The 15,698-nt window shown below is 41.3% G+C and overlaps 2 protein-coding genes across 2 annotated transcripts; one reads left to right on the top strand and one right to left on the bottom strand.

Annotated features, from left to right (window-relative positions):
* Nucleotides 1-149: 149 nt before the first annotated feature.
* Nucleotides 150-4,597, bottom strand: LOC116187695. The gene is made up of 4 exons (XM_031516594.1): nt 4,425-4,597; nt 3,660-3,836; nt 1,242-2,369; nt 150-481 (listed from the first exon to the last, which is right to left on the bottom strand). Exons 1-4 carry the CDS (start codon nt 4,437-4,439, stop codon nt 455-457), a joined length of 1,347 nt encoding a protein of 448 aa, XP_031372454.1. The 5' UTR covers nt 4,440-4,597; the 3' UTR covers nt 150-454.
* Nucleotides 4,598-6,176: 1,579 nt separating this feature from the next.
* Nucleotides 6,177-10,487, top strand: LOC116188208 (pentatricopeptide repeat-containing protein At1g74850, chloroplastic). Its single transcript, XM_031517411.1, has 4 exons — nt 6,177-8,089; nt 8,535-8,849; nt 8,929-9,036; nt 9,837-10,487. Exons 1-4 carry the CDS (start codon nt 6,249-6,251, stop codon nt 10,159-10,161), a joined length of 2,589 nt encoding a protein of 862 aa, XP_031373271.1. The 5' UTR covers nt 6,177-6,248; the 3' UTR covers nt 10,162-10,487.
* Nucleotides 10,488-15,698: the final 5,211 nt, after the last annotated feature.

Genomic DNA, 15,698 nt, shown 5'->3' with positions numbered 1-15,698 from the left:
AGTGCATGTGGTGAGCTATTCTGATAATGTGTGTTATGGACACATATCTCTCCGATCTTTCAAAACCGAACCAACTCTCAGAGGTTATAAACACCTAAACCGATCTCAAAAAAACCCCTACGAACACCTCTACTTTTCGGAAGGAATGATAGCCGACGACAACATCAAATACAGTATACTTTTGAACCCATTATCTGTAAGGTCATTCTGGATACAGCTTGAGCAATTAAGGATTGGCAATAATAAAGCTCATCAGGGGGTTCGATCATTCTCGACTACTTCTGATACTGTCGATGGTTCCAAGCAATATCTACATATATATACCATACATATGTAACTAAAGCACTACCTTGGCAATAGAAGTTGCCCCTTGTCAAAGTTCTTCAGCTAGATATTGTCTTCCGAACTATCCTCCAGGCACAAGTTGATGCAGGCCCAGCTTAGACGCACACCATCATTTCTTCTGAGATAAAGTAACGAGCTGCAAATTAGAAGCAACATTTCAGATTTAGAGATCCTGAAACTGATAGGAAAAGATATGAGTAAAATCCACAGTTTCATTGCCGGAGACTCAGAAACTGCGACATGATATCTCTGGGAGGACATAGTATCACATACAAATCAGCAATACTGTTCCATATTCATGGAAGAAGATTACGAAATGCCACTGTAGGTGGACAAAGAAGAGACTGAAGCCGTGAAGATAGTAATGCAACATTTGGTTCAAAGGAACAGATTCTTCATTGGAAAAGCCATGAAAACCACAATCAACACGCAAGGCGATTTCATTCCTTTGAATTTCTATCACTAATGCAGCCTAAGAGATTTAAGCAGCTAAAACAATTAATGCAGTCATGAAAGAAAAATAGTAGCTCAAACAATTAATGATTGTGCATAGGCATGGATTTATAAACTGTGATTGTGTTTTAATCAACCAAACCATACGAGGAAAAACCCTTCAATAAAAGCACAGAACAAGGCCGTACAGAAGAAGAATGATGAATGATGCCAGTTTAGTAAAAAAATTCTTGAAACTTGAAAGGCATATTCCCGGATATATGAAAAGGGAGGGCTTGAGTAAAATCCAGAACAGCCAGCTGTTCATTCTGCTGCCATTGTACATAGTCCCCACCAAAAGTTTCACGAAATTCACCGCTCTCTTATCTATTCACTGGAAAAAGGCACAAAAGGAAAAAGAATCATATAATAAGAGTCAAGCAGCTTAAATAAGAAAAACGAACCTGCTCAGCAACTTCAATTAACTGAGTATCTCCAGATGACACCAAGTCAACCAAATCCGACTCTCGGAAACCATTGCAATCATCATCTATTTCCATCTTTGGAGTAATCTGGTCAACTGTTGAATTCCCGTCACAGAATTGCCCTTTTTTCCGCCTTCTTTGGAAGGTGTACTTAAGGAATTTACCATTACGTCTATCTTCAAGAACAGGGTCAGCTAGATTAGATACATCTACATGCGATGTTAAGTCATTAACTCTACCAACATCGGATCTGCCAGACGAAAAAGTTAAAGCCTCCATCGGTCCCTTTTCCCGTCTTGTGAGTGCTGCTTCTTTCAATAACTTGCTGTCATCCCTTGTATCCCAAAAACTACAAGGTCTAACCAGTTCCACATGACTACTGATGATAGGACGTTCTGATTGCATGCCCATTTGCTCTGTATCCAAGGCTAATCTACGAGCATGATGAGATTCAAGAGAAGATTCGGAGCAATAAATGTTAGAAGCTCGCTGCACCACTACTGGCAGGGGGATTTTACCTTTCTGATATCTAGTTGTCCTTTTCCTTTTTATGTGGAAGGACTTGGGAACCTCAAAATGGCTACTCTTTCCATGTGTCTCTGTCACTTCATGCTCATCTGAATCTTCTTCCATACCAAATGGTTGGTCAGGACTTAGTTTGGGAATCAGACATAACGTCTCGTTTTTTCCTTGCAGCCCATTTGCAAGATGATCATCCTTTCCAGGAAGAGACATATGTCCACAAAGTTTTCCTCCGAATGCTTGAATTTTCTGAGTGAATGAATTATGATAGAGCTCAGTCTCTTCATATCCCATCACTCTCGCTGAAAAATCCAGGTTATGAGCATAAAAATGGGTGTTGTGAGAATATCTTTTAGAAGCTTCAAGATCATTCCCCACTATTGGTTCTCCGGAAGCAGTGCCAGGCCCAGTACAAGTTCTGTTTGAAGAACCCAATCTATAGGACGTTACCTTTGCCAGCTCAGCATGTGCTTCTCTCAATTCTCCTCTAAGCTCTTTTTCAATATCTTTAGCTTCATCAAGCTGTGCTTCAAGCTCATCAATTCTTTTCCGTTGGTTGATCGAAATTGCTTCCGCTTCATTTGTCTGCAAGTAATCCATGCAAAGTTTAATTACAAGTCTTAAACCATGAGAAAAGCTCCGATATGGTAATCAATTACATCTTTAATGAAATGTCATATGCAGTCGGCATGTGGAAATGACAACAATGGAAAAGTTTAGCTTTCGGTATGCTTCTGCATACTTAACATGCTTATCCAAGGAATTTCCAGCCAAAACTAAATGTAAGCACCGTGAATCTTCTCAAGGGATAATATAAACTAGGTTAATTGTTTAGAAGAAGATAAAAGAGAAGGGATAGTCGGTTTCGAGTGACCTGATATAGAGCATGTGTAGATGGATGTTCGACACGGGGAAATACTACCAGTAATAACCACTAATCACTGATTTGAAAGCTCAGAATTGTTGCTACAATGCACAAAATACCGTGCATCTGTCTCTGGTAAGCGCAAAATGCTTTCAAGCTAAAACACGAAAGATGCTTGGCCCAGTGCCAAACAGGAAAATGCTTCAACATTATTGCTTTCTTATACCATACAATTCGAGCAATGAAAAAGATCTCTCTTAAGCTATTCTAATTTTCACATGCGAGAGTAGGTAAAAATGCAATTGCATTTCTAGCAAATCTATAATTAAATCTATAACTAATGCCCTAGTAATGTTCAAGCTTAAATGCTGGAAAATCATCAGATAACTTCGGTGCTAATCCTTGCCCTATGATTATTTGGCGCTTAAAGATTTCGAACATAGAATCAGGAAGAACTTTGAAAATTTTAGTTTGAAAAGGAGAAACTTCAAAATGGGGAAAAGTGTCATGCACATCATTGTTGTTGAGGTCGGTCACTGGTGAACCACATTAGAAACTCATCGGGGCCAGTGAAACAGAGCATATAAATGACAGCGAGCTAAGTAAAATATGCTTCCACAAATAGTTGAAGTGATCAGATAGAGATCTGCAGCAATGGACATGGTTGGTGCCTATTTTTATCCACTTGCTCAGAATAATCTAAAGGGTACCTGCACAATGAAAACATGAAAGCCGAGACATTTACAACCAAACGAAAGAATATAATCCTAGTGATTTCACATCTTCTCATGTTAACCCACGCAGAGAAAAGGCACAAATAATAAGTAACCAAAGAATGGTCATACAGCTAGGATGACATATATGTGCAAAATGTACAGATGTTGATATGATAACATATTTCCACAATCCCTTGCTGGATGCTTGGACAAGAGTAATGATCACCAACCATCTTGCAAACAGACGATAACATCATAGTGGGAAAATCGTAAGAACCTCTTTTGCAACTATACCTTATCATCAAGCATTTTCTTTAACCTCAAAAGCAAATGCAGTCCCTCGTCTTTCACCTCAGACAATTCTTGGTCAAGTCGCAGCCTTTTCTTCTCAGACGCCATAACACGACAAGCTGCCTCCTTGGACACATTCATAATTATCTCAGCATAAGCCTTCTTTAAGGCGCTCAATTTCTAACCAGAAGACAAAGCACCAAGAAATATTACTCAGAATTAATCCAAGATAACCGCACTAGGAAAAGGCAAAACAAAAATCCATCGTCAAGGTCGAACTCCAAAAAGACATAATCAAGCAAAGACTGAAAACAATTCCGCTGCCTGGAAATTCATAACGGAAAAGACTAAAAACACAAGAAAGCAGCAGAACTAGCAGGAGTGGAGTCAAAATGAGCCTCCTTGATCAACAACAACAGAGAATGATAGGGTGCATCAGAGATATCATAAACCCACAGGGAAGCTACTCCATAACTGCATAGGGATCACCAAAATCGCATTTCGAAAATCACAACCGAACACATACACAACCACCGGACCTGACCGATATCCACCGAACTTCAGTAATCGAAAACCGAACAAAAATTTGACCCTTTTCGCTGCATGACGATCGCCGAGATCGAATCACGCACCAGAAGCAGCGCAAGGCAGTAAGATCGAAAGCCATAACCAACCGCATTCATCCATACCGGACAATTAAAAGCTTCAGAGAGAGGGGGGGAAACGAGGACAGGAGAAATTGCGGCAGAAGAAAAGACAAACACTTACCGCTGATTCGTCCATCTTCTTCCTCGGCACTTCGCGGGAGCAGCTCGGAGCTCGTCGGACGGACTCCGCCGGAGAGCGAAGAGCGAGTGGAAGTTTCAGAAGAGTTTCATCTTCTTTGGCCTGTGAAGCAGCAGCAGCTGTCTGTTATGAACTGAAATTCCAGTTGCCCTTACGAGTCTGCCCCTGGGTATCCATTTTATCACGAAGTGGCCACAGGCAATGCGGCCCCGACCCGACGACGCCCCGGTCCGGTCTTTCCCTTTCTGGGACTTCCCCTTTCGTTGTCCGTGGGGCGGGGCTCCAACGAAACCGGTCCCACGGCTTCCTCCGCGTTTGGACCAATAAGAATCATCCACGTGTTCATCGCCGGACTTTCCTTATACACGTGGGCCCCACGTATAAGTAAATGGCACGTGATGAAAATCCTTTCGTGGGCCTGATGGGCCGGCCCAAGCATCCGAAGTCGGGGGTTGGAACTTGGAAGGATTTAAGAGAATAATACAATTCAACTCCATAAGGCCTTGACTCATGGGACTCTTTGCATTCTTTTGATTCAATTTCTTTGTCATTTCATCTTATCGAATATGTAATTACCGTCGCCACTAAACCGCGAAGTTTGCTCTATGCTTATTGTGTCATTGCATGCCAAAGCCAATGTGGAGCCTGAAATATTGAGTGTATAGCGCAGAGTTTTATAATTCGAGCAATGTTTTCGTATGCTAGACATATAGTGAGAAGATCAATAGGCAACTCGAGTGAAGATAGATAGCGAGGCCTACATTAGTTTCAGCTCGTTTACCTGCTGCAAGAGTCCCTATTGGACTTTGCAGGTGGCTAGTAGCCATCAAATTTACGTGAAGGGTCGGAGCTTAAGAGAGCTCTAAATTCTAATAGCAATTGGATTGTCAATGCATTAACCGCCACCTTAAATTTGTTAGGGGAAAAAAAAACCGATTTTGAAAGCATCTCCATCTTGCCAAGATCTTGGACTTCTTAGTTCACTTACAAGTCTTTTCATGTGCTCTTCTTAATAAGCATGCAATGCAAGTATCTTTAATTCTTTACAATAGCTCTTGCTTCTTAGAGCTCCCATCATACTCCATCGAAAATGAAAAAATTTTACATCCAGGAGAAGGCTGGTCATATTACTCTAATGGTAAATTTGGAGTGGCCATCCTAATGGTAAATTTACCGTTGCAAGCACTTGAAACTGTATTCGAAAGAATGGAGATGATATGATATGATTTGGCATGAGTTTCTTTGGATCTCCCCATCAATACCTAGCACGCTTTCATTTCTTGGCTGGCTATGAGAGACAGACTTTCTAGTGGCCCATCCATGATGGAGTTGTAATTTTCGAGTTAATGGAAGAGCAATGCTTAATGATCGAAAAGAGAAAAAAAAATGTTTACATATTACGTTGGAAAAAGTGGTACATAATCATATCTTATGTCAAATCTACACGTGAGTTTCTCGTTTATATAGGCATGATGCAATATGTTTACAGCTATAATATGCATCATCATCATAGAATTTATTACGTAATGGCTTTTCATCACCGAAATTGCAAATGATAATTCCACCAAAAAAATAAATTGCAAATGATAATACAAATTGCGGGCGCGGGAAAATATCTTTTTGAACCGGAAAAGCGAATCCATGGCCCGCATATATTTCCGACAACCCGGCCCATAGATCTCAGCCCCGACCCGTACATCCGACCCGGTTTATCCACCTTGCTCTTCTCTTCGTCCTTCATCACTGCGCCCTGCCGGTGAGCTTCCCTCCGCTCCTTCTCTCGCTCATGGTAGCGAAGGTATAACCATGGCTGTCTCACTCTCTCTCCTCATACCCACTCAGGCTTCTTCTCACCGTCTCAATTCCATCCCCGGAACTATATGCTTCCCCTTTAGCCGGAGAGTCTTCACCGTCCAGCGGAGCTTCCTCTCCGGCGAGCGGTCGTTCCTCGGCGCCGGGAAGGCCAGGGCTAAGCCGCGGGAGCTGGTCCTCGGCAACCCCTCCGTCACCGTCGAGAAAGGTAAGTACAGCTACGACGTGGAGACCCTGATCAACAAGCTCAGCAGCCTCCCGCCCCGCGGCAGCATCGCCCGCTGCCTCGACATGTTCAAGAACAAGCTGTCCCTCAATGACTTCGCACTCGTGTTCAAGGAGTTCGCCCAGCGGGGCGACTGGCAGCGGTCTCTTCGCCTCTTCAAGTACATGCAGCGGCAGATATGGTGCAAGCCGAACGAGCATATCTACACGATCATGATCAGCCTCCTGGGCCGCGAGGGACTGCTCGATAAATGCCGGGAGGTGTTCGATGAAATGCCGACCCACAACGTCCCTCGCAGCGTCTTCTCGTACACTGCGCTGATCAACTCCTACGGCCGGAATGGTCAGTATGAGGTTTCGCTTGAACTGCTTGATAGGATGAAGAGTGAGAGGATCTTACCGAGCATTTTGACTTACAATACTGTGATAAATGCCTGTGCTAGGGGCGGTCTTGATTGGGAGGGCTTATTAGGTTTGTTTGCCGAAATGAGACATGAGGGAATTCAACCGGATCTTGTGACTTACAATACTCTGCTTAGTGCTTGTGCTAGTCGGGGTCTCGGAGACGAGGCCGAGATGGTGTTTAGGACAATGAACGAGGGGGGAGTAATTCCCGACATAACAACTTATAGCTATCTTGTTGAGACATTCAGTAAATTGGGCAAGTTAGAGAAGGTTTCGGAGCTGCTGAAAGAAATGGCATCCGAAGGGAACTTGCCAGAGATCACGTCGTATAATGTGTTGTTAGAGGCATATGCTGAATTGGGTTCGATTAAAGAAGCTATGGACGTTTTTAGGCAGATGCAGGAGGCAGGGTGTGTGCCGAACGCGACCACTTATAGCATTTTGTTGAATTTGTACGGGAAGAATGGGAGATATGACGATGTCCGCGAGCTGTTTCTTGAGATGAAAGTGAGTAATACCGAGCCGGATGCAGCTACTTACAATATATTAATTCAAGTGTTTGGTGAGGGTGGTTATTTTAAGGAGGTGGTGACTCTCTTCCATGATATGGTGGAGGAGAATGTCGAGCCAAATATGGAGACATATGAAGGATTGATATTTGCATGTGGGAGGGGAGGGCTTTATGATGATTCCAGGAAGATGTTACTTCATATGAACGAGAAGGGGATTTTGCCCAGTTCGAAGGTCTATACTGGGGTCATTGAAGCATATGGGCAGGCTGCCTTGTATGAGGAAGCCATTGTTACCTTCAATACAATGAATGAAGTAGGCAGCCGGCCCACTGTTGAAACCTTCAACTCGCTTATTCATACATTTGCACGGGGTGGACTTTACAAAGAGGCCGAGGCAATATTGATAAAGATGGGGGAGTCTGGAGTTTCCAAGAACAGGGATACATTCAATGGTATGATTGAGGCATATAGGCAAGGAGGTCGGTATGAAGAGGCTATTAAGACTTACGTGGAGATGGAAAAGGTGAGATGTAATCCCGATGAGCGGACACTGGAGGCAGTTTTGAGTGTCTACTGCTTTGCTGGTCTTGTTGACGAGAGTGAGGAGCAGTTCAGGGAAATTAAAGCTTCTGGACTATTGCCCAGCGTTATGTGTTACTGTATGATGCTTGCTGTTTATGCGAAAAGTAATAGGTCAGTCATCACTCTGCACATTATTATTCGAACATTCGCTTGCTTTCCTTTGTACAATGTCCTTTTGTTGCTTGACTTTTATGTTCCCGTGCCTCACTAGATTAGTTTCTACTAAGGTGACACCTGTGTGTTCCTCAATCCTGCATGTTAGGTGAATGGTTGACTGCACGATGATTTCATATGTTATTTTCTTGATTCTTGAGTTTATTATGTATGATATAATTCATGAATCTATTAGATGTAAAACTTTTTTCATTTTTTATTTTTTTGGGGTAATCTGGAGTACTATCAATTCTAGAATTACTGGTAGATGAGCTGGTTTTTTCCTGTTCTTACAAGTGCAAACTCTCTTTGAAGTTTGAAAACTTCCATGAAAATGGGATCGCCTGTTTCATTTCTCGTGAAAGGTGTGTCTATAAATTTAACAATTGTAGCGGGGTTGCAGGTGGGACAATGCGTATGGTTTGCTGGATGAGATGTGCATGGACAAGGTTTCGCAAATACATCAAGTAATTGGTCAAATGATCAGAGGGGACTATGATCATGACTCAAATTGGCAGATTGTTGAGTATGTTCTCGACAAGCTTAATTCTGAAGGATGTGATTTGGGGGTGAGATTTTATAATGCACTTTTAGAGGCACTTTGGTGGTTGAACCAAAAAGAGCGTGCTGCTAGAGTGCTTAATGAAGCGACAAAGAGGAGTCTCTTTCCTGAACTTTTCCGTAAAAACAAACTTATTTGGTCTGTGGATGTGCATAGGTATGCGCGGATCTTTCTCTAGTTTTGGTCATGTTAACTTAACTTCCACGGTCAGTCTTTGACGTCAATATTATGACAGATTGTGGGAAGGTGGTGCATATACTGCTTTATCAGTTTGGCTTAACAATATTAGCAAGATGTTTGGGAGTGGAGAGGATCTTCCACAGCTAGCAACCATTGTTGTTCTGTAAGCTTCCATTCTTTCCCTTGAAATAATTCTCTTATTAATTATTTTATTTTTGGGATAGAGGGCATTTGGGATGCAGAGGCAGCTTCTGAGACAATTAAATTGGCCGAGCTACTTTTCTTCAAGGGTAGCAGTCTTTTCTTTTATCAGAGGGGGGCAGAGAGAGAGATCCCAATTGCCTCCTATTGGAGGATTTGTTTCTTCCATTCTAGTTCTTACTGAGGGTTCCGTAGTTCTCCTGACATTAGCCACTGGTATTTACAATTTATCCTTGTGGCTTGCGCATATTGAGCCCTCTTATAGTCCCCCGTGCACCATCATTGGGTATAGGACTCTACATTTAAGTAATTGTTTTAGTAACCACTTTATATTATAATACATGATAATGGTCTTCCAAATCAGTGGAAATCTGAAAGTGCAAGAGAAGGGAGAATTACTGGAAGTTTTGCTTGGTTTCTTTTGGGGCTAGAAAGCCTAAATGGATATACCGGTCATCTTTGCCTCAACTACTGTTAGTTGAAACAGTGAAGCAAGACTATCGATCTGCAATTATTTTGGAATAGATTCTCAGTTACAAGTTTTATTCTGTTTAGTCCCTTAGCTATGTTTAATCCTGGATTTGCACATCTTGCTTTATGAGTTGATCAGTCCATGCAACTATTCCGGTATAATTGGATTTAACGATGTGAAGTAATACTTAAGTTTTGAAATTGATTTGGGATTTAGGATTTCTTTCTTGCATGATGAGCACGTGCTTCTATTTCTTTAACATCATGTTCTTAAATTCTTTTCCTGCGCAGTCGAGGACAGATGGAGAAGAGATCATCTGCAGAAGATACTCCCATCACAAAGGCTGCATTTTCCTTCCTCCAGGATAATCTTTCATCACCCTTCGCTTTTCCTGGTTGGAACAAGGGAAGAATTGTCTGTCAAAAATCACAGCTCAAGCGAATGTTGTCAGGTGCTGAATCTCCATCTGAGGGGTCCAAAAGTGATGCAATAACAACTTTAAGCAATGCTCCTTTTCCTCCTCTACGGGTTATGACTTCCATGAGCCAAAGTCATAGGGTCGAACCTGAAGCAAGAGGGCAGAAGAAATCGGAACTTTTAGGTAGCACAGTTTAATAGGCAATACAAATTCCATCTATCAAATATTCGACCTCGAATGTTTATTCTTCCCATCATAGAAGCAGGAGTTCAAACTGAAAGGATAATTGCTCTCTGAGCTTAGTGTTTACCAACTTTTGGGTCGAGAAATTATGAGCTCACACTGAGCATTCTCTGGCCGTCTTCTTTATGGCCTTAAGACAGCATGAGCTTCAATCTCGAATGCTTCACTTTGGAGTGAAGGGATGATGGGAAGTGATGTAATTTTGTAGCTCTCCTGCATTAGCTGAAGGTGTACATTAAGTTTCTTTATGTAATAAAGGGCTATCTTTTTGGCTTTATAAGCTTCCCTTTGTCCGGTCACATAGCATGGGCAATCTGGAAAATAGACCAACAATGAGAAATCGACCCTGAAGATCAGCAGGCATTCTGTCTCAATCAGACTCTGATAGTACAGTGACACCCCCCAACATTTTGCTACCTTATATTTTATGAAGCAACTATGTGAAACTGATGCTCATCGTATTGACATCCCCGTGCACGAGTCCCCCGACCTCATTAACACATTTTTGTTAGATCTTTCCTTTTCAAAGGTTTCATCCGGCAAAGGGGAGGTTACTTCCCGGAATTGTTTGGCCCCAAGCTGCTGCTTGGATGGAACTTTCAGAGAAAGCTCTTTCCAGGTAATTCTGAATCCCAAACCTCTTCAGTCGACTGCACTGCAAATACAATGTTCTTTCTGATGAATTTCCCTTAAAGAAGGGGGCCTGTTTGACTCGCTTTGCCGTCGTACTTCTACTAAAGAGTCTCTGTACGGGCATGTATTTTCTTTGGATAAGTAAGAGTATATTATTTTAACTGAAAGTGGACAATAGTTGTCGTCATAATAAACCAACTGAAGTTGTGCCAGTTCCGGGACAGAAGTTGAACTTTTGTATTTATTATGATAACAAAGCCAACCCATTGCATAGCCCAGATAGACCAGGGTGTGGTCCATTTCAGCTAACAAATACATAATAGACTCTCGCTTTTAAATTTTGGCTGCTATCGAATATCGGCATACATCTTATCTGCTGAATATACAGTTTTTTGCCAGATGATTACATGCACAAATACATACATATCAATGTGATCAGTGAGAACACATATACTATAGCGAGTAAAACATAGAAAAAGCTAAAAGCCTATGAAAAGTCTCATGTTTTCCGACCTCATAGTGTTTTCGGGTTATGGATGAAATATGAGATGAAAGATGTGCCCTTAGTGCTTTCCATTTGGCCCTCTTTCTTCCTTGCTCCTTTTGCTTTACGAGGGGTTGGTGATTTGCTTTGACACTAAGGAAACTTATCATGCTTTCTCATGTACTCAATGCCTTGATTAGATCAGGAGGTGGGAAAAAGCAGATAGTTTTAATAAAATCACATGCCAAAACATGCATAAAAGAATCAATAGAAGAAAGGAGAAATGGACGTCAGGTTAGCATTGAAAAGGGACGAGGGCAAGCCTCAAATTTTGACCATTTGGTGGAGCCGGAGAAAATCACGAGCACCCGTCTAGCTTTGGGTTTACGCTCGTCGAATCTCGGGCAACACTTAACCTCATGAATCTAAACTCTTATCTTCACCTTTCACATCTTCCCATCCCGAATCTTTGCCCGTCCCAGATTCCATAGTTCGTAACCACAGCCATAGCAGCTCTCCGGTTTACCCTGATGCGCAAGACTATCCACGACAATGATAAGCTTCTGCCTTTTCAGTTGAATCTGGACTCGGCCATTTCTTGGCCGAATGAGCGATGGTTATTGATTGTGATAGGATCCTGATGGGGTTGTATCAGTTGCTAGTCGTGATCATTCGAGCCCCGGCTAGATATTATTCCGACTTTCTTCTCAGAGATAGGGAATCTCCAAAAGACAAAAAAAAGGCAAGAGGTGGGGTGGAGAACTGGACCGACTGGTTAGTGTGAGGATGGTGGTGGAGCCCCACATCACCTTATCTTAGCTTATCCTTCTCCTATACACACCCCACCATTAAAGGTGAATATAAACGATCCGAACAAAAAGCTCTGAATAAATGTAATAATGTGTACGGATATCCCATCAACAACATTAAAGAAAACCCGAAAAAAAAATCTCTGGTATATCTCTCCCTTCTCATTTGACAGTGAGGGAATATCCCGACCCCAAATTGGCCCATATCCCATCTACTCTTCCACCTACGACCTTATGATTTGCCCACAAATCCCTATTGCCATTCTCCTGTGCATGAACATGGCCAATTGCCACACCCATTTAGTTGATATGACCCCACTACATGGCAAGGACTTTATCGCGTCACCGCTTAACGGGATTAGACGGGTCTGATTGACTTGTATTAGATGCCAAGTTGCATAATCTGATGAACGGACATCATTGTGCTAGTTCTAATAGGTGTGCATACTCTCTCGTTATGTGCATGTCGGGGGTGGTCATTTATATCATCGGTAGCCATGGAATCTCTTACCCGCTTCAAAACGTTTCTGGCAGTTGGTGCAGTTGTGAGCACATTGTAGGAACAGTACTTGTCTCGGAACCACAGTAATTGCGAAGGTAGTGGTGGAATGGAATGGACGTCTTAAGGGAAACAAATCAACAAATCCTTTTATCTGGCCAATCATTAAGGGCTTGGAGAGGCCTCCATTGATGATGTTGATGGCTGGTTTTGAATCAAAGAGGGACCAATGATATTCGGATTTTTCTAACCAATATGTGCCGCAAAAGATAAATTACCAAACTTATCATGAACATCTCTATCTTCAATGTGATAATGAAATAAAATGCTTGGATTTATTTGATTTGATAACTTGATGTTTCTAGTTGCAGTAATGAAAATCTGCTTCATTTTATTAGATCTTATTGGGGCATATGTATTATATAGGTAGGAAAAATCTGAAATATTCTATAACGTATTTTTCCACTGGGTGCCTATGTGTACTCTCTTTTATGTTAATGCCAGCTGGGGTGTACAGAACTCCTGTACCTTTAATTAGCAGGTTTTTATCACGTTGCCTTTGCTTTTTCTTTTTTCTTTTTTTACTAACTCGGAATATTCGGATTTCGCATGATTAATTTTCAGGGCTCCGTGAACCCTTGGCGGCGCACGGAGCGGATAATTACGTCAAAAGCACTCTGGTAGTCCCAAAGGAATTCGAACTCGAGTCTCGGTACAAACTTGAATGTACATTAATCATTAAATCGATCCCTTTACAGTTACGTTGCCTTTGCTTTGAATGGTTAAAAAAGGTGGAAAAAGCAAAGCCCATCAAATAATTTACTTGTTTCTTTATTTGATTAATTAGGTTATTAAGGGGACATAATTTGCTGGACACTGTGATATGGACCTGAGATTAATTAATTTTTTATCAGAGCAAAATAATAATAATAATAATAATAATAATAATAATAATAATAAAAAGATCAGACAAAGTTATTGTCCTAAGGTTGACTAGATTCATCCTCCCCAAAGCAAATTGAGTGTACTGTAGAGGAAGAGATAATATTTTCTTTTAATCATGGTGGAAGATAATTAATATTCTTCCCGAACCATCTAGTTAGGGCTTCATGTGGGAATGTCCTTTTCCTTTTTTTTTAAAAAAAATTGGTTATTGGTTTTTATTTATTCTATTCTATTTTAGTTTATTTTTAGAACTTTAATCCTCATCAACCACCGTCGGATAGGGACTCATGCTTTCCAGGAGCCCGCTATCCTCCCAATCCGATGATTGTCAATGAGGCTTAGCAATTTCGAATTTTTATTTTTATTGATTTTTTTATATTCCCACATGCATCATGGGCTTGGCGAGGATAATTTATTTTTTTCAGCCTGGACCGGTCAAGAAAAATCTTGTCTTGGTTTTCTCAATTATTTTAAGTTTTTTTGCTTCGATTGACATTTTATTTTAATCTTTAAAAAACCCTTTTGTCCTTGGAAGTTTTTTTTTTTTGAGAAAATTGTCAATTGGGTACACGAGGTTTGTCCAAACCTTAGATTTGATACACGAAAAAAAATTTCCTTCGATTTGATACATGAAGTTATATTTCGTCTATCAAAATGACCCGCCGTTAAACTTTCGTGACTACGCAGCTTAACGACGTTAAATCGAATCAAAACATCACCGTTTTAAAAAAAAATTATTTTTTTCAAAAAAAAAAACGAGAGGAAGGGAGTTGCCCCGGCCAACAACCTCCACCCGCGACAAGGTTGTTGGAGGGGTCGGCTGCCGCGTGGAGGGAGCCTCACCGGAGCTCTCCCCAGCTCCGTCTCTCTGTTCGACAAAGGAACAGAGCTGTGGGAGAGCACCGGTGGGGCTCTCACCAGGTAACATTTCTCCTCACTGGTGACTTTCCCTCGGGTGATGTCGTCGAAGGGGTCCGACCTCTCCGGATAGAGGAACGAAGTTGTGGGGGAGCACTAGTAGGGCTCCCACCAGAAGACATTTCCCCTCATTGGTGACTTTGGACAGCTCCGACACTTAGCTCAGAGGAAAGGTCATCTGGGGGGAACCCCACTAGAGCTCCCCCACAACTCCGTCTCTCTATCGAATAGAGAAACAGAGCTGCGAGGAGCTCCGGTGAGGCTTTCCTGCCGCAGCGACCTCCACCAGTGACGAGATCGCACATAGGTGTCAATCATGGTTACTTTTTGATTATTGCATTTAAGAGGAGGAGTAGCTTGCGGCAATATATTAAAATCAAATAGATCTATGGTCTCCTACCTTTATTAATTTCATCAGAACAAACGCGTATTGAAGAAACAATTGGCACTTAAATAAGCGTATTTTGTATGTCTTTTGTCCGTTAATAAAAGGGTTTCAACATTTTTCAAAAAAAAAAAGAGAATTAATTGGCCTGATAAATATTTTCTTGTTTCACAAATATGATAATTCAAAATTTTTCTCTTATACCAACTAACATAGGGGCAAATATTGTACCCGATCAATGCCTTGTATTCGTTCATTGCACATGATAAGTTCCCACAACAGATGGAAGGAGTGTAATAGAGATCCTCAATTAAGTCGGAGCATTTTTTTGAGACTAATTCAAAGTATGACACCAAATCCAAATGCTAAGAGAAATTTAGAGATTTAAGTGATAGATTGACATGCATATTAAGGGCTATTTTGTTTTCATTAGTTAAAGGGTACCCCATCTCATTCTTAGTAGATTAATGATTGAAATCTCTAATCAAATTGTCATATTTCGTCCTAAAAATCCTCCTAATCATTCATAATCGTATGAATTTTAATGACATCAATTTGTAATATAGGTATATATTGTTAAATATGCATTAAGACAGTTTTTAAATTGTATCTTGTTTAGAATTTTATATATATCTCCCAAAAATATAAGAGGTGAGGTGAGAAGTGATAAAGTCACCAGCGGGAACGGAAATATCGAGTGGATAGACCGTCGAATGACTGCCACGTAGCATCTCGAGGCGCAAGCCCGCCGGTACTTTTTTGCTTGGCCACGTGGTGCCACCTCACCCGCGTTTTTATATATACCCGCCCTCTCTTTC

The sequence above is a fragment of the Punica granatum genome, chromosome 8 (genome assembly GCF_007655135.1).
Source record: "Punica granatum isolate Tunisia-2019 chromosome 8, ASM765513v2, whole genome shotgun sequence".
NCBI classification, from domain to species: domain Eukaryota; kingdom Viridiplantae; phylum Streptophyta; class Magnoliopsida; order Myrtales; family Lythraceae; genus Punica; species Punica granatum.
This window is presented reverse-complemented; position numbering and strand designations above follow the sequence as displayed.